This window comes from Carassius auratus, linkage group LG28B (genome assembly GCF_003368295.1).
Source record: "Carassius auratus strain Wakin linkage group LG28B, ASM336829v1, whole genome shotgun sequence".
Lineage (NCBI taxonomy): Eukaryota > Metazoa > Chordata > Actinopteri > Cypriniformes > Cyprinidae > Carassius > Carassius auratus.
Genome location: NC_039293.1, coordinates 3960696 through 3983852, shown reverse-complemented (window position 1 = coordinate 3983852; position 23157 = coordinate 3960696). Strand labels below are relative to the sequence as shown.

The following is a 23157-nucleotide window of genomic DNA, read 5'->3' as shown; positions in this document are numbered from 1 at the left end:
AGCCTGATAAAAATCCTAATTTTAGATGAAAATTTCAGATGGCATTTAGAGGCTTTTGCATCTGAACTCTTCATATATATATATATATATATATATATATATATATATATATATATATATATATATATATATATATATATATATATATATATAAACAGGTCCTGACGCACAATATTCAATAAAGCTAAAGTGAAATTGTTTCTTTCCTCCTGTGACCCTCGACGAAAAGACTCTCGTTTTCATTTATGAAGTAGATTTGTCTAATTTTAATACATGATGGACATTCTTACCTGTTTTTTAATATCACTACTTATTATGAATGTAGCTGATGGTAAGTCTGTTACTTCCATTTCTGTGACGTCTCTTAAAGGAACTGACTATAGTTATTTTCTACTTATAAAAAATGGGGTCTTTATTGCCCTCTAAATCAAATAATTTCCCATATCTCTTTTTCTATCCCTGCTATGATTTGAAAGGTCCAAAAGTACAGTTACACAGCCATCAAAACGCCTATAAATAACACTCATATTAAAGCACAAGTACAAAAAAATAATAGAGAAATGTCATATTTTTATATTACCAATCTTAATCGCGGCTTGCTTGATCGTGTTTTTCTGAACTCTCGTTTCAGTGCCTGTTCTTATCATCTCCTGATGTGCACATAATTCAATAAAGCGAAAGTGAAATTGTTTCTTTCCTCCCGTGACCCTCGTCGAAAAGGCTGTCGTTTTCATTTATGATATAATGATAGCTTTGTCTGATTTTAAAACATGATGGACATTCTTACCTGTATTTTAAGACCACTTCTTATTATGATGGTCGCTGATGGTAAGTATTATCACTTTTAAGTTTATACGTGATTTTTAACACATTACTTAGTCTGTTTCTTGACAGGGTTGATTGTGCACGGTCCCTCTGATCCTCTGGTTGCTCCTCTGGGATCTTCAGTGGTTTTGCCCTGTTATGTTGATGAACTCTTATCAATGAAGGATCTGGAGGTGGAATGGAGAAGAACAGGCTCAGAGACTCTGGTTCATCTGTATCAAGATGGTGAGAGTCGACCAGAGTCCCAGCATCAGGATTATCGTGATAGAGCTCATTTCTTTACTGATCAGATTCAACATGGAAACTTCTCCCTCCGTCTGGACAATCTGAGACCTGAAGATGAGGAAAAATACATCTGTAAAGTTTACAGTCAGAAGGATTCTGGAGAAACTGTGGTTCAAATAAAGCATGGTGAGTGAGAGCCACCTGAATTCTGTTGAAAATATTAAACAGATGTATTTTATCTGATGGAATTTAAACAATTTTTATTCTTTCAGAGCGTTTGCTAGTATCCGGATCAGATCGGTCTGTGTCTGCATATGTTGGTGAGGACGTCACTCTGAACTGCTCTGTGGACTCTCACATCACACCTGAACACATTGAAGAGGTTTCATGGAAGAAAACAGATGAAGATGAAGATATTCTAGTTCTTCTGTACCAAAACAATCAGACTTTTCCAGATGCATCACATGAGAGATACAGAGACAGAGTCAAGTTATTCACTGCACAAATCCCCAAAGGAAACTTCTCTCTCAGACTGAAGAGTGTCAGAACTGAGGATAAAGGAGTTTACATGTGTAAAGTGTTTGCTGGAGGACTTTCAGCCAATGCAACTGTAGTTCTGGAGCAACTGGGTGAGTCCACAAACATAGTAAAAAGTAAAACAATGTCTATTTGTGCCAAATTTAAAAAGACAACCTTGTTGGCAATTTACATTTTTATTAACCCCACCCACCTTTCAGATCATTTGAATATTGTTCTGTTGACACAATTTGAAAATAGCATCTGTTATCGTTTCCACTTGGTGTAAACAAGATACTTGTTAAAACTGCTGGTTTGAAATCTACCACGCAATGTAAGGTGCAAATAACTGTTAAAATTATTGTAGGAGGTTATTTAAAGAATGAGTTGCCTTGATTACAATATAAGAATCAATGATTAAATACACCAAGTTGATTCAGGGCAGATGCAAATGTTATACTTGATGTTTGTTTCACAGGTTTCTCTTCTTGGCACATAGCCGTGTTGTTCTTCTGTTTCGCTGCTGGCTCTGGAGCTGTGCTTCTGCTCCTCTCTCTGATCTACTGCAGATCAGATAACACTGTTTGTAAGTGAATTGAATATATGTGTGAATATATATATATTGTTATTTAAATCAAAGTAAGTGTTTTGTTAATTTTAACTGTGATCTCCAGCCACAAGCAACAAAATCAGGAAACTTGAGCTTTATTTGGTCTTTTGTCCAAACATCTGTATGTTCTTGGCCTTCATCCTCTGGGGCTTTACTGAAGGTGAGTAGTTTAGTGTTCTCAGTTATATTTGTAAATATTAAAATGAAATAAGTATAATAATATATTAAATACTCTTAATATAATCTTAATAATGTTCTTGCCCATGCTGGTGGGAGAGGTTGGAATGGAAGATACAGATTGTGTGGACAGGTGTCTTATTCACCTAACAAGCTGACATTAGGATTCACTTAAAGTGAAAGTGGGCAAACTTACAACATCAGCAGGGATCAAATAAATATTTCCCCCACTGAAAGGAACATGAGTGTGGTTCACAAATAAGGACTGCACAAGAGTTAAACTTAAAATAAAGACTTATTACAGTATACAGTAATACAATTATTCCAAAGTCTTCTGATACTGATATTTAAAATGTCATACTTATGTCAGTGTGATTTTTTATTTTATTTCAATTCATTTATGTAATTCATATATATAACACAGGCTTTTGATTTGTCATTATGAGGTGTAGAGAAAAATGTGGAAAACAAAAAGCGATCTCAAGTCAATAATTTAATAAGTGATTTTGTTGCAGGATTTCTATATGAGACGATTTTTTGCTGTGCTCTTTATATTCTGAGGCCTCTGACATTGATTTATGTTGCATCATATTTAGAGAAGATGTCAGGTTTGTATTTTTCATTGTTTTTTTTCTTTTTATATCATCTGTTTTCTCATATTATGTCTGAAATCCCCATAATCTCTGTTAGTGACCTTTATGAGTTTTTTATTTTATTTTATTTTATTTAATGAAGTGCAACAATGTGGAAAAGAATAATTGATTTTCTGTGAAGTATTGCATGTATTTGTTTGTTTAAAAAAAAAATCTTTTTTTGTTCACAGGAATCTACCTTCGCTCTGAATTGTTTATTTTTATGATGGTCTATTTTTCAGGTTGGTAAATCCAAACATTTTTCCTTATGATCATGTGTATTATCATGCTGTCATTAATGCACAATATTAGTTCAGAATAATCTGCAGTGACCTAAAAATACCAGCTTTGGATAAATACTTTAGTGTATCGTGACTAATATATCAACTTAACCACTTCACTACTAAGAAATGTAATGTAGCTCTTTAGTTGTGAAACTATTTTATTAATCATTTTTTATAGTATTGCTGACAAGAAGTCTTTGTCCTCTGTTTGTTCTCTCCAAGAGCTTTGCATACGTTAGAATGTCATCAGCCAATCAGAATCAAGCATTTAACTGCTGTTATTCTGTTTCAGTTCTTTTGAGTCGAGCTTGGGGAAATATTGGACATTATGCAGAGTCTGAAAAAATAACACTAATAGCTGTGTTTGTAGTCATGATTCTGCTCTTTGTCATCAACTTCATTTACTGTAAGTATTTCTGTTTCCATTTGTTTGTACAGTGTAAGTGTTGTGAATCTGTTTTCTCATCTTATATAAGCAACTAAATTGTCAGCGATCTTCATGAGTACAGTAATTCCCATATAATAATGATGACTCAATGTTAATATAATTTTTTTTTTCAATCTCTACGGACAAAAAAAAATCACATCTGAAGCAGAACTGAAGAAAACGTTTATTTTCTTTTAGTATTTACTGAAATCAATGAGATGTCATGTCGTGGAGAGATATGTGAATGGATATGGAATAAATTAACCTTTATAGCTGCATTCAGCTTTTTCATTCTGCCTTCATTACAATTCACCCTCCTGTTCATCGCTTTCAGAGCCACTGGAGGAGGTCAGAGTGACTCTTTATCAAATCTGTGACATTAATGAGGAGTAAAAATATTCACAAATGAGAACAGCAGTATTAGTGAGACTTAAGTCTCATCTTTGTTCATAAATTAAATGAAAAGAAAAACATTGCATTATTACAAATGTCTCTGTTACAGAATACAAAAAATTATTTAAGTAAATCTTACACAGATGTCGCTATTCTTCTGTTTTTAGGGTTTTTGATCTCCATCATTTTCCCGTTCTTATTTTTTCTGACATTCACCTGTTTACCAAAAAGCCAAGATAAAAGCTGTAAGTATGTGATGAACTCATCTGTCTATAGATCTGTGATCAGTGAGCAAACAGAGTTTCATTAAATCTGGATGATTCAAAGACCAGTGTCAGTTCAAGTTCAGTTCAAAATGTTTTTTTCTGTTACATGATTCATTTTACATGTATGTTTTTGCTTTCATTTTCACATTTTTAAATATCCAAGCAATCTCTGTTTTGAACAGATTATTGTATTAAAATGTTCAAATCTTCTTCAGGTTCAAATATGCTCAATGTAATATCGTGGATGATGGTCATGTTTATCATGACTGCAGTAATGATGTATTTCTACATCGCAGCACTGAAAAATGAAAAAGGTACAATCCCATTACTAATAACAGGAAATTATTAAAACATATTTTTCTAATTCCCTCAGCACATAATTCATGTGTGTTTCATTTATAAATGAACATTTGAACATGGATTTCAGTCATTTAATTTTTTATACAATAAAGTCTAATATATATAATACAAATATTCTTGTGCAGATGGAGCAGGATGGACCTGTACAGCTGTATTTGTGCAAGTGCTGTGGATGATCGGAATGTACATTCATATTACTGAAGATCTGGGTACAGTATTGATCATCTACTGGATTTATCTTTGAGAAGTTTTTCCTTCCTTCGGTCTTTGGCTTTAAATATGGCTACAGTGTGCTATCAGTTTGGAAGAGATTTTCATTGTAATTCTAATAAAATAAAACATCATCGATGGCTCTCTCTCTCTGATTGGGGAAATTGACATTATTTTCACTGTGGTGTTCACTCTACCCATAATGCACTCTGATTCACAGCGTTATAGCTGACATTGGTCAAAAATATCAATCCACAACACAACTAGCCTATATTGCTAATTTACTAAAATGGCTTAAAACTATGAATTTATATATTTACATCAATTTAAATGTGTGTGTGCTTTATGAATTTGTGAACATGTAACTACAGAAAACCTCATGAGTGTAACATTAGTGTTTGTTCCGTAAGGGCAGAATTCAGGATTTATTAATCAACCTTTTTAAATCCAGTTTAGCCATTTTAAAACAAAATCATAATCAAATAGATCCTCCAGAATCACACAACAATATCCTTATAGAATTGAGAATGATAATAAAATTGGCAATAAATATAGATTAGATTAAGAGTAGTTTAAGATGGATTCTCATTCAAATGGCTGAAAGTTTTAGTGGGTAATAAATGGTGTTATGACTCTAAAGTGAATTAATTATCTGTTTTATATAGGACATCTGAACAGAAAAATGCTGAATCTATTTTACAGATCTCACCATTAAAAAGATGCTGTTTGTGTTTGGATCAGTTGGGGTTGTTTTACTGAACTCTGTTACACTGATGACTGAACTGATCCTGAAAACAGGTGAGTCAACACAACATTTTATTATGCTACCATGCCATATGATGTAATTATTGAAAAAGATGAATTTAAATAATACTAATGATTATAGTCTAATACTTAGATTTGATTTTCAGTTCATGGAGAGCGTGTGGTGGACATGAGAGTCGTCGTCTTCACCTCTGAAAGTCTCTTTGTGTTTGCTCTGCTGGTTTTACTCTTGTTTCAATCCTGTAAGTAAAACTGGTATTATTATAATTTCTCTGTTTTCATTACAAATCTTCAGCATGTTTAATGTCCTTTACATTCATTTCAGCTGGTCATTATGTGTTGTGGTGTCTTGTTCATAATGAAGTTTTCCAAACTGATTTAATGGCTTAATTAATTCTGCCTCTTAACACGCAGGGATTTCTGATATAAAGTGCCAGCAATGTTGTCAGGTTAGTATTATTGCACTGATTAGAGATTTTCTGAACAGTCGACTTGAAATTTAGTTCATGTTTAATGTAGTTAACATATTTATCCGTATTATCCAGAAAGCAGTGATGACTGAATCAAACCAGAACCAGGATTCACAGGTCAGTATCTTATAGATGCATTTATTGATTTTATTATCAACCTACAATAAAAGGCTATTTGCTTCATGTTAAAGTCATCCTAAATAAGTAGATTAAAACATATCTCTTTTCCTGAACCCAGAATGCAGCAGTATCTGATGAAGCTCCAGCCAATGAATCAAACCAGATGCTTTAATTATATGAACTCTCCTGAAGACTGAGGATCTGGAGGCTGTAGGACTGACATGACAGAAGAAACTCCTGATTCAATGGAAACACAGACATGATCAACAATGAGTGGAAAGCACTCTTAATCCAACATTATTAACATTTGTTCAAACTCCCAGAAGCGCAGTTATTTAAGGTAAGAGATCAAACTTATCCTTAATTTGTAATGTAGCTATACTGTATATGTTTTATTTTTTTACATATTTTTTTATCTTGGCTTTGTAAGTAGCCTAACTATAAATATGTTAATTGTTGCATCAAACTTTTTCTTTTCTTTCATGTAGCCTAATAATGATTTGTTTTTAAGACTAGCTGATTCTAGCTGTAGATGGGGTTTGGTACCGAAACCAGTACCTAGACCTGTCTCCTCGCTTTCAGCACTCTTCAGTCCGCAGACCGCAGCGCGAGTGGACTCAAACACAAACAGAGGACACAAGGTGTGTTTATCGAACAGATTGTAAAATATCTGTATCTGTGCAGATAAATACAGTTTACAAAAGGTCACGAGGGAGCAGTCGCTTTCGCTGCGATCACCGCTCAACGAAAATCTAGCCTTTAACACATATGAACGGATACTTTAAGTATATTTAAATAAGTATAATTAAATCATATTTACTTTATACATACACTACTGTGCAAAAGTCTTTGGCACGTTAGTATTTTCATTTAAAAGATTGTTGTTCAGCCAGTTATTTATATCTTTTGCTGAAGTGTGTCAGTAGAAAATATCAGTTTACATTTCCAAATATTCATTTTGAGATCTGTGTGTTTCAGCTCTATGGAGCCCTTTTGTTGCTCTTGTTGTATTTGTGTTTCAGTTTACTTTTTTTGGGTTGGTTGTGTGGTTGCAATATGTTCATTGTCAAACTCCAACATAAGATTATATTTAATTCTTTAAAAAAACACATTTTATTTTAAATAAATTAATTTTATTGACAAATATTTGAGTTTGTCTTGTATTTTTTTTTCCCATGCGATCAGATAACATTTCAAGCTGTCATGTGACAACATGCCCCCATCTACAGGGCATTTTGTCACATTTTCCCTTCCCATTTTGGGGAGTAAATAAAGAAAAACATATGCACTGTAATTATGAAACCGTGACCTGTGTATTATACAAGTGTGAAATTACAGTGGATTTACACAATTTGAGAATGTCAAAAAGTGTTACTTCTGTGCCCCACTCTCCCTACATACTGCTACACTGCACAGAAATTACTTCCTTTTTAAATATTGTTGGCACACACCACTGAAAACCAATGTGTCATTAAAGATAATGCAGTCTTGTGCTTAACATGCCAGATGATTTTAACCTCCAGAAAAGCCAGAAAACCATCAACAGGAGTCCAGAACATTCCTTTATAGCAAAGATTAAACAGGAATAAACTTCTCTTGTAGTTGAATATTGGTTCAATTATTACAGATGAAATGTCTTGATTGGAAAATGTCAGTAATTCTTGCGTTATAATTTTCCAGCCCAGAATCATTTAAAATGTAAAGGCTACAAGCACATGCAGATCAGCCATTCACTCTAAAAATGGTGCTATGTAGAACCATAAGAGGTGCCATATAGTACTTTATTGCTTCAACAAAAAAGATGCTCAACAGTGGATCTTTGGCTTTTTATCATAGGAGAACCTCTTTTGGTACTATATGGCACATATTCTTAAAGATAAGCATAACAGCACGTTTGTCAAATGTGATACACAGAACCATTAGAGGTGTCATATATGACTACCATAGATGAGCTAATATGCTTTGAAATGACATTTTTCTCAAATTCTTCTATAATCTTTAATGATGGTCTAAACATAAGATTTTGTATATGAAAGATCCATGTGCCAAGTCCACAATATGTAATAGTTTTGTGTAAAGAACGGACCAAAAATTAAGACTTCATGTACTGAATGTATTGTTTTTATGGATACCTTTATTTATCATTAATTGATTTACATTTACTGGTGCTGCACGTGACTAAAAACAAACTCTTATTTTACTCTTGCGTACTATTTACTTTTTAGTTTTTCTGTGTTGTTCATTTACACCTTTGCTTTATTTTTTGGGAAGCCTTTTTCACTTGGCATGTTGTGTTTTTTCCATGTTGGGGACGGAGCAGTGAAGGAAGGGGTGTGTTTGTTTGGGTTGATGTCAAATATCAGCAGTTTCTCAGAAACTGGTTTATCTGTATTAACTACAGTTCCTCTGAAACCGCTTTCAGTAGATCTGGATCCACCACACTGCTCTCTTATAAAACTTCAGGCTCGATCAGCCACAGAGCTGGTTATAATTTTTAATAACTGAAAATGAACAACCTGCTTATATTCACATGTGTATCTGTCATTCTGATTAATGGTATGTACATTGATTTTCTCTCTTCTAGTTAATGCATGAAACAAAACTAAATTAATGGTTCATTTTAGATCTATGCAATATAAATACCAGCAAATTTGAGAGGCATCTGTTTAAGTTTTCTTAAGTAAACAGTACAGGAAAATCATGGTTTCATGGGAGCTACTGTCACACCGATATGTCAGTCTCGCATGCTATATTACATACTATAATATCCTATACTATACTATACAATGCTATACAATAAGTTACCCTAAAGAGTCATATATTATTAGCTGCTAATTACATCTTCAACAGTGCAATTAAATCAATGTGCGAGAAGGTTACATTAAAAACATACATTTTAACATTACACATTTAATTTTGATGTTGAATCCACTTATTTATACAGAATTGTTCTGTAGGAAATGAAATCAAAAGCACTCCCACATAAAGCTTTATCAATGGCATTTTATTGCAGATAGGACAAACTTTCCAGGGCATTATAGTTTGTGCTTTGTTTTCACAGCGTTTAGCAATGTAGCAAACCACTGTTGACTTCTTGAATCAGAGGTGTTTATAAAGTTGGAATCCACTCCCCGCTCAAATCGCAAGTGTGTTTACATTGAGGTTTTCAAAAGCAGGTGTGAATAAATATGGAATTAAATTCAAAGAGACAGTATAGTCTGTGAATGATCTGATATTTTACTCTGACCCAGAATAAAGCAAGATTTTATACCAGGAAAATTCATACCAGGAAATTCCTAATATGGACAAAAGCGTCCAGCTATAGAGCATCAAAGTCCTGCCCACAGCTGGTGCCGGAAGTAAAAATTCAATGCAATTTCTGCATTGACATTTGAGGTATAAGCCATAAAAACGTAACCATACATGGTAGACTTAAAACCAGCTACGGCTGTACTAAGCAATAGTATATGCTCATATAAACGCAAAAGGATCATGGGGCACTAACCTTGTTTTGATATAAATGCCTTTTATTCGTGATGTCTTGGCTAAGTACTTCATTACCCACAATCCTGAACAATCCCACAATCCCACAGTGATGCATCTGATTGGTGGAGCTCGTGTAACCATCTGCTAAACCCTGCGAAGGTCCGTGAAGACTGAAGATCATTAATAAAAAAATTAATAAAATAAAAACCTTTGTTGTGTATTTGCATGGCAGACTTATCAGTGCAATCATGATCTCCTTGGCTGCCATGAGAGTTTTGCAGGGAGGTTGGTAGTTTAGCTAGGCTACTGTAGCCTTCATATGCTATGAGTCATATCAAGCATTTTATAATGCCACTGTCAAAACAATATTTAGCCTAGCCACCCAGAGCAACATAAGAGGCCTCAGAAAACAAAGAGCATAGCAAGAGACAGTCCTGATCACTGTAAACAGTACATGTGTATTCAACTTCAGCTGTCAGACGGAGGGAGAAATTTCCATGTTGAATTTGATCAGTAAAGATATGAGCTCTACCATGATAATCCTGCTGCTGGGCCTTTGGTTGACTATCACTATCTTTATACAGATGAACCAGAGTCTCTGAGTCTGTTCCTCTTCATTCCACCTTTAGTCTTTTCTTTAATAAGTGTTTGTTAATCTGACACTGCAATAGGGGCTCTTAAGAACAAGTATCCTTACGTTTCAAAGGTACATAGGTAAATTTGGGTATTGTCTGCATAACAATGAAAAGGAATGCAGAAATCTGCTGTTTTTAATCAGTTTGTGCCGGTGTCATTGTTTAAATGAAATCAACCTCATGTATGCATGAATACTGTTCCTCCCTGTCTTTTAAAAGAGTCCTTTGAAACTGTTGGTCCAAAAATTCTTGCAATTATTAATAGTAGCCTGGCCTCGGGAGTTGTACTGCAGTCTTTTAAACATGCAGTAATTAAGAAATCTAATTTGGATTCCTCGGTTCTTGCTCATTTTAGACCTATTTCAAAACTTCAGTTTCTTTCCAAACTCCTGGAGAAGGTTGTATTTGAACAAATTGAATTCATTTCTAGATCAACATGGCATACACAAAGTGTTTCAATCTGTTTTTTAATAGTACAGAAACTGCACTGTTGAAGGTTTTTAATGACTTGTTACTTGCTACTGACTCAGGGGACTGTGCGATTTTAATTCTACTAGACCTCACGGCTGCATTTGATACACAAATTTACCTACCTTTGAAATCTAAGGATACTTGTTCTTTAGAGCCCCTATTGCAGTGTTTGCGTAAATCACAATGTGCTGAACCTCCACAAATTAGTGTCATTACTTATTATATTATGTATTATATTGGGAAAACAACAAACAATCAAGAATGCATGATTATATTGTGTCATGGCTTTGCAATCAAAAAATGACGTTATAATGGAAGTCAATGGTGCAAAAACAGCCCAACAACAAATGAGGGAGAAACATTTTTAAATCTAATGCTGCACAAAAACTAACAATGCATCAAAGCCAATCTTGCTACTAATCTTTGACATGCCCAAGACCGTGATAAAAGGTAAAAAACCACAATCACTTTTTATATCGAAAATGTAATTTTGTGTGTTTTTTTCCCCCAAATCAGTGACATCGCTTATGAACTTGGTAATTAAAGAGTTAAAATCTTGGATTTTTTTTTTTTTTTACATTTGGTAGTTTTGATCAGGACTGAGGTTGATTAATAGATTTATGCAAAAAAAAAAATATATATATATATATATATATATATATATATATATATTTATCCGATACATTTTTACAGCAGTTTAATTTATTGGATGTTTTCATCCACGATTATAAAGGGTAGTGAATTTGCCCACAGTGTACCGTTGAGTTTCTGAAAAATTTCAACTAGCATTTTCCCAAAATATGGGTCAAAATAAGATTTGTCACCAAAAATCATTCCATTAGCTCAAACACAGAGAAAGTTGTGGCCAAAATAAGACTCAACTTTACCCCCTAGTGGACGAAAACGTCCCCAACAACGCATAAGATAGATAGATAGATAGATAGATAGATAGATAGATAGATAGATAGATAGATAGATAGATAGATAGATAGATAGATAGATAGATAGATAGATAGACACACACACACAAAATGTTTAGGATAAATGACTCTGATGGCTGCTGAAGCATCATCAGTCTTGTGAAAATGGTCCATGATCTCCTAAATGCCCAGCAGATACAGCAGTAAGATTGCACTTTTATTGCACTTTTGAATCTTTTTCTGTATAATGCTGAACAGAACATTGGCACTCATAGTAAGGTGAACTCATGTCCGGAATTTGTCAGCAAGTAGCTCTTCACCATCAGGAAAGTCTGCAGTGCTGCTCTCATCAAATGGGTTTCCTGTTATTACCACAGCTGTTCAGAGATTCTGTGTAGGCTGTTTATTGAAAAAAAAGGGAATAAAACAATATTTACATTTATTATTTTAGCACAGCCTTGCATTGATTAATGGTTGTGGACCAATTAAATACACATTGTCTATTACAATAACACACACAGTGTAAATGACATGACATTCAGCCAAGTATGGTGACCCATCCAAAAAGGGGCACGCACGCACGCACACAGCAGGCAGCCATTTATGCTGCAGCACCCGGGGAACAGTGCCTTGTGCCTAAAGGGCATCTAAGTCATGGTATTGCCGGCCCGAGATTCAAACCCACAACCCTAGGGTTAGGAGTCAAACTCTCTAACCACTAGGTCATGACTTCCCTTGTATTGTATTGTATTCTATTGTGTGTGTGTGTACACTTTATATGTATACACACATGCACAAACTCGGACTCACCTCATTTATCATATACAGACAGCAGGATAATCATGCAACAGGAAGGACAAGGCTATGATTTCTCAGAAGATGATAAAATAAAAATAATTGAATGTTTCAGAAGTGTGTGACGGTCAGGCATGGTCAGGTCTTTAACTGTGTGGTGTTGGGCAGTTTAGAGTCTCCTTTTGTCCTTGAAGGTATCAGTCCCCGTAATCCAGATTGGAAACACCTGTGCTAGACTCTGTGGAAAGGATAAATATTCCGGCTCTTTGGATTTCGTGGGGGAGTCGGCAGACACATTTTATGCTTGGCAGCATGGGGAGGAGAGTTGATTTCAAAACAGTGTTTCGGGAGACGGATTAGCAACAACTGTACCGTAGGTGCAACTTTCATGGGTGAAAGTACGGATGGAGACAGTGAGGGTATGCCTTGCCAGGATGTGTCAAGGAAAAGGAAAGAAAGGAGTAATAGCTCTGGAAGTTCAAGTGTAGGGCAGGAGGTGAGTGACATCAGCAAAAAAACAAAGGCTGCAAAGTCGAGCGTGAGAAGGGAGGATGAAGAAATGGAATGGAAAGTAAAGGTAACATTCAAAGGAGCAGGGGTTCATTTTCATCCGTTAAAGTTGACAAAGGCTATTGAAAAAGAAATGGGAAAAATAAAGTTTGCCAAATACTTAAGTAACAGGAGACTACTGATTTTTACTAAAGATAAGCCACAAAGAGATAAGTTCCTCCGTGCAGAAACACTGAATGGAGAGAGAATCAGTGTTCATATACCAGGAAATACAGCTAAGCTTAAAGGTGTTATTTATGATGTACCTGTAGCGATGACAATGGATGAGATAATACAGGAAGTAAAAGGAGGTAAAGTGATGAAAGCTACGAGATTGCAAATGATAAGAAATGGGGTGAAAAAGGATAGCCTGTCAGTTCTCCTTGACTTTGAAAGTGTTATGCCCAAGAAAATAAGAATGGGATACTTGAGTTATGATGTTAGGGAGTATATCCCAGCCCCTATGAGATGCTTTAAATGCCAAAGAATGGGACACACTGCTGGACAATGTAAAGGAAAAATAAGATGTGCTAGATGTGGGGGGGAACATGAATACGGCAAATGTGATAAAGAAGCAAAAACCAGATGCTGTAACTGTAGATGAGAACATAGTGCTGCTTTCGGAGGATGTCCTGTTCAAAAACAAGCTAGAGAGGTGCAGAAGTACAAGATAATAAATCAAGTTTCATATGCTGACGCAGTTAAAAAGGTTAAGGAAAGCGAACTAGCTAGATCTAAAGATACCTGTGTAGCAAGTAACACAAACCTGCCAGTGGAAAGACATTCAGTTGAGATTTCATCTCATACAGAAAATCAAAAGCAAAGAGAAATAATCACATGTTGCAAAAATATTAACAAATATAAAATCAACTTTGTGACTTTCATCTGTAAGATTGTGAATGTGGCAATGCAACAACAAAGAAAAAGTGACAGAATTAAGACAATAGAACAGGCAGCAACAGAGCTGTTGGGGATAAAAGATATAAAGGCTGAAATGATACATGAGATGCTGAACCCTACTAATTATAATGGATTGTCTCAGGGTGATTAACATATTCATGGTATTTCATATCCTACAATGGAAGGCCAGGGGCCCTATCTTGCACCCAGCGCAATTGACTTTGTACACCGACGCATGTGTCATTCCTATTTTGCACCCCCGCAAAGCGCGCTTTTCCCTCCACAGAAGCACGTCGCTAAACTAGTGAATGAACTTGCGCTCCCTGGGCGGTTCAGCGCAAAAAAGGAGGCGTGTTCCGGTGCAAACAATCCCTGGTGCTATTTTGCTGTTCCATTAAACAATTGCGCCACTGACCAGAAAAAACCTAGTCTAAAGTCAGTGGCGCGTTGCGCATTGTTCATTATGCTATTTTAAGGGCGCATGCTTGACCATAATGTATAGCGTGCACAACGCGCATACACTTTGCTCATGTAATCTACACAGATGCAACAGTTATTTTTGCAAATCATAAATTGTTACACTAAAAAAATATTAACACATCAGATGACGGAAATCATTGTGGTGTGCCACGAAGATGTGAAAAAAAATAGGCATAAATCTAGCTTACAAATTATTCAGGCTAATTATTCTCCCATCCCCATACAACACAACTTCTCTGTCTTTCACTGCTCTTACAAGAACATCAGTCTCCTCGGCTGTGAACCGCTCCTGGCGTGCGCCTAGTAAATACGCCATAATAATAGCAATCCATAATGGAACTTGCGCACCTGCAACAGCGCCGAGACCCGCCCACAAAGTTACTTGCGCTTCGCGCTTTTACACTTGCGTCAATGTGTAGTGATAGATATATGTAGTCCCAGAGGAAATATAAAACTAGTAAATTTTTACAACCCATGCAAGAAGTTATCAATGCAAATATCTCAAGACATTATGCCAAGTGTAAACAGAAGAGAAATGTGGTGCGGAGATTTTAATGCACATAATAATCTATGGGGAAGTAATCACACAGATAAAACTAAACGTTATGAACTGGAGAGATTGAAAGCATAAAAAAAGAGATTCTGTTCCGACAACGCGAGATTGAGTTTAACAAAAGTTAGAGGCTGACAAATCCGCACGAGATCATGAGCTGCATGTGGAGCGGAAGGGGGAAAGTGTTGTCAAAGTTTGGGGAAAGATGTTAAAAGTTGATCGGGATGGTTTGATTTGGCCAGTAATTTGAGACCGCTTCCAAAATTTAATGAGCGGGCCCCCGATTTTTTTTATTTTTTTCTTTATCTGAGAGTTTGTCTGCAGAAAGAAATTATCTGTTGTCTAATGTCTATCCGAGTTGTCATGCTAGAAACGGTGATTGCAGACATGACACAGGAGGCATATGCAGCGCTTCAAGATGGAAGAGAGAAAATTACAAGGTAAAAGTTGCTATTCTGAAGGTCTATGAACTGGTTCTATCGCCAGCTATTTCAAAGCTGGAGAAAAGGTGAACGCAAACACACTCTGAGGTATTTTGATCGTTGGAGTTGCATACGCTCTGGATGATTTTGAAAGTTGCGTGATCTAATAATTTTAGAACACTTTAAAATATTGTGCCCGAGTACATTTCTACATGCATTAACGAAGCCAAAATATGCATCGGAAACTGCAGTTTTGCCAAATGATTATGTATTGATGCTAGCAGGTGTACAGAGAAGATCGAGGAAGTCAACCGAGTGGTAATTTGAATGAAAACAGAGTTGGAGCCAAGAAACTTAACCTTCAAAATTGGAGAACAATGTTTGGATGAGATATGTCTATTGTGTAACTATTGTTTTAATCAAGGACATTGGAAAAATAATTGCCCAGTTCTAGCTGCAAAACGGAAGTCTGGAAAATAAATCACAATGTTAATTGTTAATTGTGTTCGTGACCGACGTTAAACTTTCACTGATCTTGATACTTCCATAAAGTGAAAGTGACATTCAGCCAAGTATGGTGACCCATACTCAGAATTTGTGCTCTGCATTTAACCCATCCGAAGTGTACACACACAGAGCAGTGAACACACACACTGTGAACAGTGGGCAGCCATTTATGCTGCGGGACTCGAACTCACAACCTTTCAATTGGGAGTCCAACTCTCTAACCACTAGGCCACGATTTCCCAAGGCTGGAAGTGAGGTATGGGAGTTGATAGCCATGAAAAACTTTGTCTACCGTTCATTACGGAGGGTTGTGTGTCTTTGCCAAACCCACCAATTAATATCCTGAGAGATATAAGCTCATCAGAATCCTTCATTCTTGAGTTTGCTCTCTCTTTCTTTCTGAGGTATCGAGTGAAGGGAGGAGCAACAGAAATGGCAGCTCAGTTGAAAAATGAGACTGTCCCTAGTGCGAGGGCACACAAAATCTAGTCGGTCCGGAGACCTGCAATTATTCGCGTAAATATAACTTGCATAGCTATAATTTCATTTTGTAGCCCGTATGAAAAGGTGCATTTCTATTAAAGTCACGTGCGTGTGGAGATGCCGAGTCAGAAAGCACTAGCTATCAGTGTTGGGTAAGTTACTCAAAAAAAGTAATCCACTACAAATTACTAATTACTGCTCTAAAATTGTAATTTGATTACATTACTGATTACTGCATGTAAAAAGTAATTAGATTACTAATTACTTTACTTTCAAGTTACTTTGAAAACCTATTAAACATACAAGGAAAAAAACTACAAACAAAGTGAAACTCAGTTCTTTCCGTAATTTAATATTGACTGAAAAATATTACAGAAATATGAAAACAGCAACTTGAATTAAAAATGCAATGCATTTCTATAACTTAACATTCTTAACATAAACTTGCCTAACAATGAAAACTGTAGTCTTTTTAAATGTATCTACAGTATGTCTTAACTACATGGGTGTCATTCCAAGGAAGCTTCTATTATTACAAGTCCAGATGTCTGCGGTTGTGGAGACATTCCAAACGATCGAATGTTTTTTTAAGTTCATACTCCATACCCGCATAGGGCTGTCACTTTTCGTTCGAAAATCGATTGCACAATCGATCGGACCAACCAAAAAAAGTTTCGAAAATGAAAATAGGGAATCGATTTTGACCAAACTATTAATTTTAAAATAATTAAACAATTAAAAAAATATAGATGTAAAAAACTTGTGTTGGGGCTTACTTTATATCATGTTACGCGGGCTCGGGCTTGCGCTCCAGTTTGTGAGGTAAATGAACGTTCATGTGATGTGTTTCGATTAGCGCGAGAAAGATGTGAAATGGATGCTGACTAGGTGTAACAGAGGCTTGCCTCTGGCGATTACGTTTTGGTTGCACCAGCAACTAAAGCAAAGTTCTGAGGTGTGGAAAAGTTTTGACCATGTTTATAATGAGAATAATGAGTGAATAATGACGCACCATCAGTGAGCGCATGGAACACATTGAAGACATCTACAGTGGATTCAATCATTTTCCTCCACAAAAACATGTTGACCTAGCCATATCTCTGTGTGTAAAGGTTTTTCAAATGATAACTATATATTCATTAAGGCTTAAATGCATAATGTGGACCGAGTATTTACGCTAATGTTGGCATTATTCTATTATTAAATGTCAGCTGATATGTGGAGAAGCAAACCCGGCGGAGCCTTTATCTTAATTTCGTTATTGCCAAATACCCATCTTAATTTAAAATTTATCTTAATTTAATCTGTTAAAAAAGACTCGTTTTTATTGGTGCGTTTTTTTATTTATAGGCTAAATGAGTCTATGTCTATTTAGAGTGCTGAGATGTTACGATGTTACAGAGGACTTATTTTATTTCTTTATTCCAACTTCCAAGTGGCCTAGTCTACGTTAGTTATGAATAAATTATATTAAAACATGTATAAATGACTTTTGTTGACAAAAGGCAAAAGAGCTGTGTGTGTATGCGCACATCTGAATGTCGGGCTGCGCTGCAAACGGGTTCGGGCTTTTAAAAAGCTGTCAATCAAAATGTAATACTTCTCGGGCTCGGGCCGAGACCTGTCGAGCTCGGGCCCTGTCGGGCCTAACTTTTAAGGCCCGATTAAAGCTCTAATGCCAATAAATAAGAAATATTGCTGACTTGTGCGTTTCCAAGGGCTCTTGTTCGTCCGATATGTGGCGTTGAAAAAAAGGAAACGTCTTTTTTTTTGACATGGAAAATCGATTTTACAATCAATTCAATGAACACTTATGTCTTAAAAATCGAAAATGCTTTTTACACAAAAGTGACAGCCCTCCATCCGCATAGCATTTATCTAGATACCTTGCAAATGTCTTTCGGTCCTGCAAGGGTACAGAGCTGTCCGTCACTATCATCGTAAGCAAGTCTCTAAATGACTGCGATTCCACAGTCGACAAGCGCAGCATTTCCTCCACCACACACGCTGCTACATCTCTCTTCACCTGTCCAGAAGTTACTCCCTCCCGATCTTGAACAAAAATCTCCGTCCATTTTAACAGCACGAGTTCTCCAGTAATTCATTAAAGCGCATGCTCGATAACTGACGCAGCCGCCCCAAAACGTGATTAGAAATGCATTTTAATTTATTAACTTTAATATTTTTTCTTACCAATACATTTGTAACGCAAGTAACGTAATTTTATTGACATCAGTAACTGTAATCAAATTACATTTATTTTAAATGTAATGAGTTACATTACTGCGTTATCACGAAAAGTAATTAGAATACAGTAACGCGTTACTTTGTAACGCGTTATACCCAACTCTGCTAGCTATATGAATACAGAATTCAAATGTCGTCTTTTTCCCTGACATGTTCATAATCGTGTTTAAGGCAATTGCTATGCTTGAGCGCAGAATGCCTAGCCCATTATTACATTATATTAATCAATTTAATATAACGTGTGTTGATTTAGAAAAAATCTTTAGTAGAGGGCAGGCCTATTAGCACAAGGAAACACTCAATAAAGAAAAAATAGTGATTTAATAACATTACGAAAAGTTTCACCGCTGCAAATCACGTTGTTATTGTAGGCTACTGCATTTTTTATGCATCCATAAGGAGTAAAGGCGTGTTGTGTGTTCGTGTGTGGGGTTGGGTGTGTTTTTTTTTTGAATGACATGTCATTTCAGAACAAAGATGAAATGTAAAAAAAAAAAAAAAAAATCGTGTGCCTGGGTTATGTGTTTATTGGTGCTATATTGCACGTTAACCACCCCAAAGAAACGCTGAAGAATCATTTTCTTTTAGAGTGTAACGACTCTGGAAAATAAAATTCTACCATAATCTAATAATGGTCTAAACGTGTAAGATTTTGTATATGAAAGATGCATGTGCCATGTCAAAAATATGTATAGATTTGTGTAAAGAACGGACCAAAAATTAAGACTTCATTTACTGAATGTGGGTATTGTTTTTAATCATACATTTTAGTTATCATAAATTGATACATTTGACTGGTATGCTGCTTCACGTGACTAAAAACAAACTTTTATTATTATTTTCTCCCCGTGTTCATTTACACCTTTTGCTTTTTTTTGTGAAGCATTTTTTTTTTTTTTACTTTGCTTTAGCTGAATACATCCACTCTTGCATGTCTGTTTTTTCCATGTTGGGGACGGAGCAGTGAAGGAAGGGGTGTGTTTGTTTGGGTTCATTTCAAATATCAGTTTCTCAGAGACTGGTTTATAGCCTATTTATCAACTGCAGTTCCACTGAAACTGCTTTCAGTAGATCTGGATCCACCACACTGCTCTCTTATAAAACTTCAGGTTTGATGAGCCACAGAGCTGATAATAACTTTTAATAACTGAAAATGGACAACCTGCTTATATTCATATTTGTATCTGTCATTCTGATTAACGGTATGTACATTTATTTTTTTTTCCCTCTCTTTTCTAGTTATTACATGAAACAAGACTAAATTAATGGTTAATTAGATCTACTATATACATCTCTCTCTCAGGGGCGTTAAATGGGGTGGGGGGGGGCACCAGGGCGTGTCCCTACCAATATCCAGGGACTGCCAAACTGTCCCGAGCAATAATTTTGATCAAACATGTAAATATTTGGATGTGTTTTTGTAACTTCGGACGCATCTTAAATGACATAGCTACTATTGATATTAACTGAGAAGTCTTATGTAGAAAACTGTGCGCTTTCAAGGACGCGCATTTAATACATGTAATAGCTCACTGGAGGAGAAGCTTAGCGCCGCGTTTAGAACAACTCACGGGTATTTTAGCCAGTTCAAGACAGCAGTCCAAAACAGTTAATATAGAAGTTCACGTCAGGATTTAACAAAGTTGCATCGATGAGTTTGAAGTGTGTGTGTGTGTGTGTGTGTGTGTTTTGGTGTTTGACAAAACAGAGCAAAAGGAAAGAGAAAGCGTAATCTATGACTATTAGCTCCCTATATAAAGTATAAGGACAGAAAAAGGTTGTGAGTTTAAGATACTCAATCTTCCAGTCTAGGATAAAGTCATTATGAACATTAACAATAATTTGGGACAAATATAGTGTTTTTATTTTTTAAAATGGTTAAAAAAGTGGCACAAATGTAAGCAAAAAAAAAAAAAAAAAAAATCGATCAACACTTTAAAGACAGAGTATTTTTATATTATTTAAAAATGTTTGCTTCATTGTTTATATATATATATATATATATATATATATATATATATATATATATATATATATATATATATATATATATATATATAAACATAAGATGTAAAAAAAAAAAATCGCATTTAATTAGCTCTATTACGAAATCATGAAGGCTAAAGCAAAATGTTTACAAACATTATAAAAACGGTTTTTTAAGCTCCAAAACAAAGCATCTAAAGTTTAGGCTACAAAAACATAAATCCAAAAACAAAATAATTTAAGGTGATTAAAGTGAAAAAAAAAAAATTCCGTGTAGCAACCCGACGTATCTGGATGTTAAAATATCATGTATCATATGGTGTGGTACTTTCATCTACATAAAACATCATCCTTCACATGGCTTTATCACAGTGTGGCGACGTCACGCTGAACACAACATGTTGTGCAACGGAGCAGTCTATCTTTTTATTTGTTTCTTTAACTGTATTTCATGCAGGCTTCAATAAAGCAAAATTATGTTGTGTGTGTGCAGGTCATACCAACGCTGGCTGGTTAGAAGCAAGACATTATTCAAAGCTGTCAAGCTTTTGCTAAATAATTGAAGCTGTCAAGCGTTTGCAAAACAAAGAAAATTACTCTCTGCTGTTTAGTTTTCATTTCTGAAAACTTTGGAACGTGTCACAATGAACCGAAATTTAGCACAATTTTTTTTTCGTTTTAATATGATTTAAATGAAATGTGTTTGATGTATATGCCTATATTCCTTTTTATATAAGCCTATAGTTTTTCTGTTTTGTCCACTCAAACAAGCGCTGCAGGTGCGTGTGATCTGTTGAATTCATCTCACATATCCTCAGATAAACTCCAAAGGCGGTGCATTGCCATTGTGACTTAGTGTGTCTTAAGCGTCACATTTGGATAGGAGTTAGTTAAATTTCAAATATGGAACGATAAAAAAACCTAATTAACCGGTTAATGGTCATTTAAAATTTGATTCTGTTCGGAACTATACAATTTACTTTCGTTTCTGGTTCTGTTCCTGTCAAAATTTCGTTCGTTTTCGTTCCTTGAACCGGTTCAGAGCCCTGCTGCAAAATTCCTCATAAATGTCTGCATGTTTAATTGAGAATGATCAGCGTCCTATGCTGCAAAGTGAACGAGTCTTTGGAGAGTTGTGAGTAAAAAAAGCGTAAAAAAAAAAGTCAGCGCATAATTACACCAAGTGCAAATAGCAGCATTTTTTTTAGTGAAATCTTTTTATACTATAAGTGCAAATAGCTATAGATTCTATTTATACTATGTTAAAATAGCAGGATTTTCTGCGGTTTATACTACTTATTGCAAATAATGGTAATTATCTGCACCTAGGTATTGTAGTAGGCCTACATTATAAAACAGTATGCAATAATAACTTATTGAGTGTAATTAAATGGATGCCACCTTATTGGGAAAACAAAGCCCTCCCTACACCTACCCTTACCCTACCCAATACTTGACTTTCAACTTTTTGATTATTTACTCAATTTTCATTGAAAATAAATGCTTTTCTGATGTGATTTGAAAGTTGAATAGGGAGAAAAAAGTTGGCCAAAAGGTGGATTCGAACCCGGATCGATCACATCAAAACATTTTTCATACTGGTTTGACCTTCTGTGCCACCAGGGGCCTATTGCACAAAACTAGGATAAGGGATTAAGCCGGGATATCTTGGTGATCCTGGCTCAATGTATCCATGATCCGGTTGTACTAAAGATGGATGGGGGCAGGCTAGGATGTTATGGTATAATTTACCATGGAGATTTATTCTGTGGAGCTAGCCTGCTCCAGACCAGGCTAAATTCCAGGATCTATTTAATCTCATCCATTATGTCCATCAGCAGTTACTACAAACGGAAACCAATAGTTATTCCACTGCCCACTATACATTGCTATCACATAACTAGACCCACTGTCATTATTTAAACGTTTGTGATCATTAATTTCAATCATTTGTATAGACGGTTTCATCGGGCGCACGCGCCTGGACCTAAGTTAACTTCCGGTCTGTGTTGTGTATATCGGTCTGGCTGCGGTGCCTTCTACAAACGCAGTTAAAGTTAAGGTGATGAGTAGAGTTGGGCTCAGGTGGTACATTTATTTATTTTTGGAGACTAGCCACAGTTTTAGAACTGATCGATTTTCAGAAAGTCTTCGTTGAATAAACATGAGTAACGTTACATACTGCACGTTTAATAATAATATTTCCTTACATTTATATATTTAAATGTCAAAACGAGGCAAAGGTGTTTTTATATCGCTGTATTTCTGAAGGAAGACTTGCATGTTATATGCCTGATAAAGCAAAAGATAAAGCAGCGTGTGAGCGTATCAGCTCTGCTTTGTTTACAGCTGTTACTGGGGAAACCTCTATTTCTCGCGCTTTATGTCTATGCTTTAAAACATCTCCTGCTGGCAAAGAATGAATTTGCATTTTCATTAAGTC

At 35.5% G+C, this 23157-nt stretch overlaps 1 protein-coding gene across 1 annotated transcript; it reads left to right on the top strand.

Annotated features, from left to right (window-relative positions):
• The first annotated feature begins 667 nt into the window (after positions 1-667).
• Positions 668-6505, top strand: LOC113067545 (uncharacterized). Its single transcript, XM_026239921.1, has 17 exons — positions 668-828; positions 895-1236; positions 1323-1679; positions 2045-2152; positions 2241-2336; positions 2869-2961; positions 3177-3227; positions 3562-3675; positions 3895-4044; positions 4257-4334; positions 4571-4669; positions 4841-4924; positions 5628-5723; positions 5837-5932; positions 6105-6139; positions 6236-6277; positions 6473-6505. The coding sequence occupies exons 1-17, from the start codon at positions 771-773 to the stop codon at positions 6503-6505; spliced, it is 1932 nt and encodes a 643-aa protein (XP_026095706.1). The 5' UTR covers positions 668-770.
• Positions 6506-23157: the final 16652 nt, after the last annotated feature.

What these genes read in the sequence shown, in the direction of transcription:
- LOC113067545 (XM_026239921.1), top strand. Translation starts at nt 771, where the DNA reads ATGATGGACATTCTTACCTGTATTTTAAGACCACTTCTTATTATGATG. An exon ending in TGTCATCAACTTCATTTACT is followed by an intron (nt 3,676 to 3,894) that starts GTAAGTATTTCT and finishes ATTTTCTTTTAG; the next exon opens with TATTTACTGAAATCAATGAG. An exon ending in TGAACTGATCCTGAAAACAG is followed by an intron (nt 5,724 to 5,836) that starts GTGAGTCAACAC and finishes TTTGATTTTCAG; the next exon opens with TTCATGGAGAGCGTGTGGTG.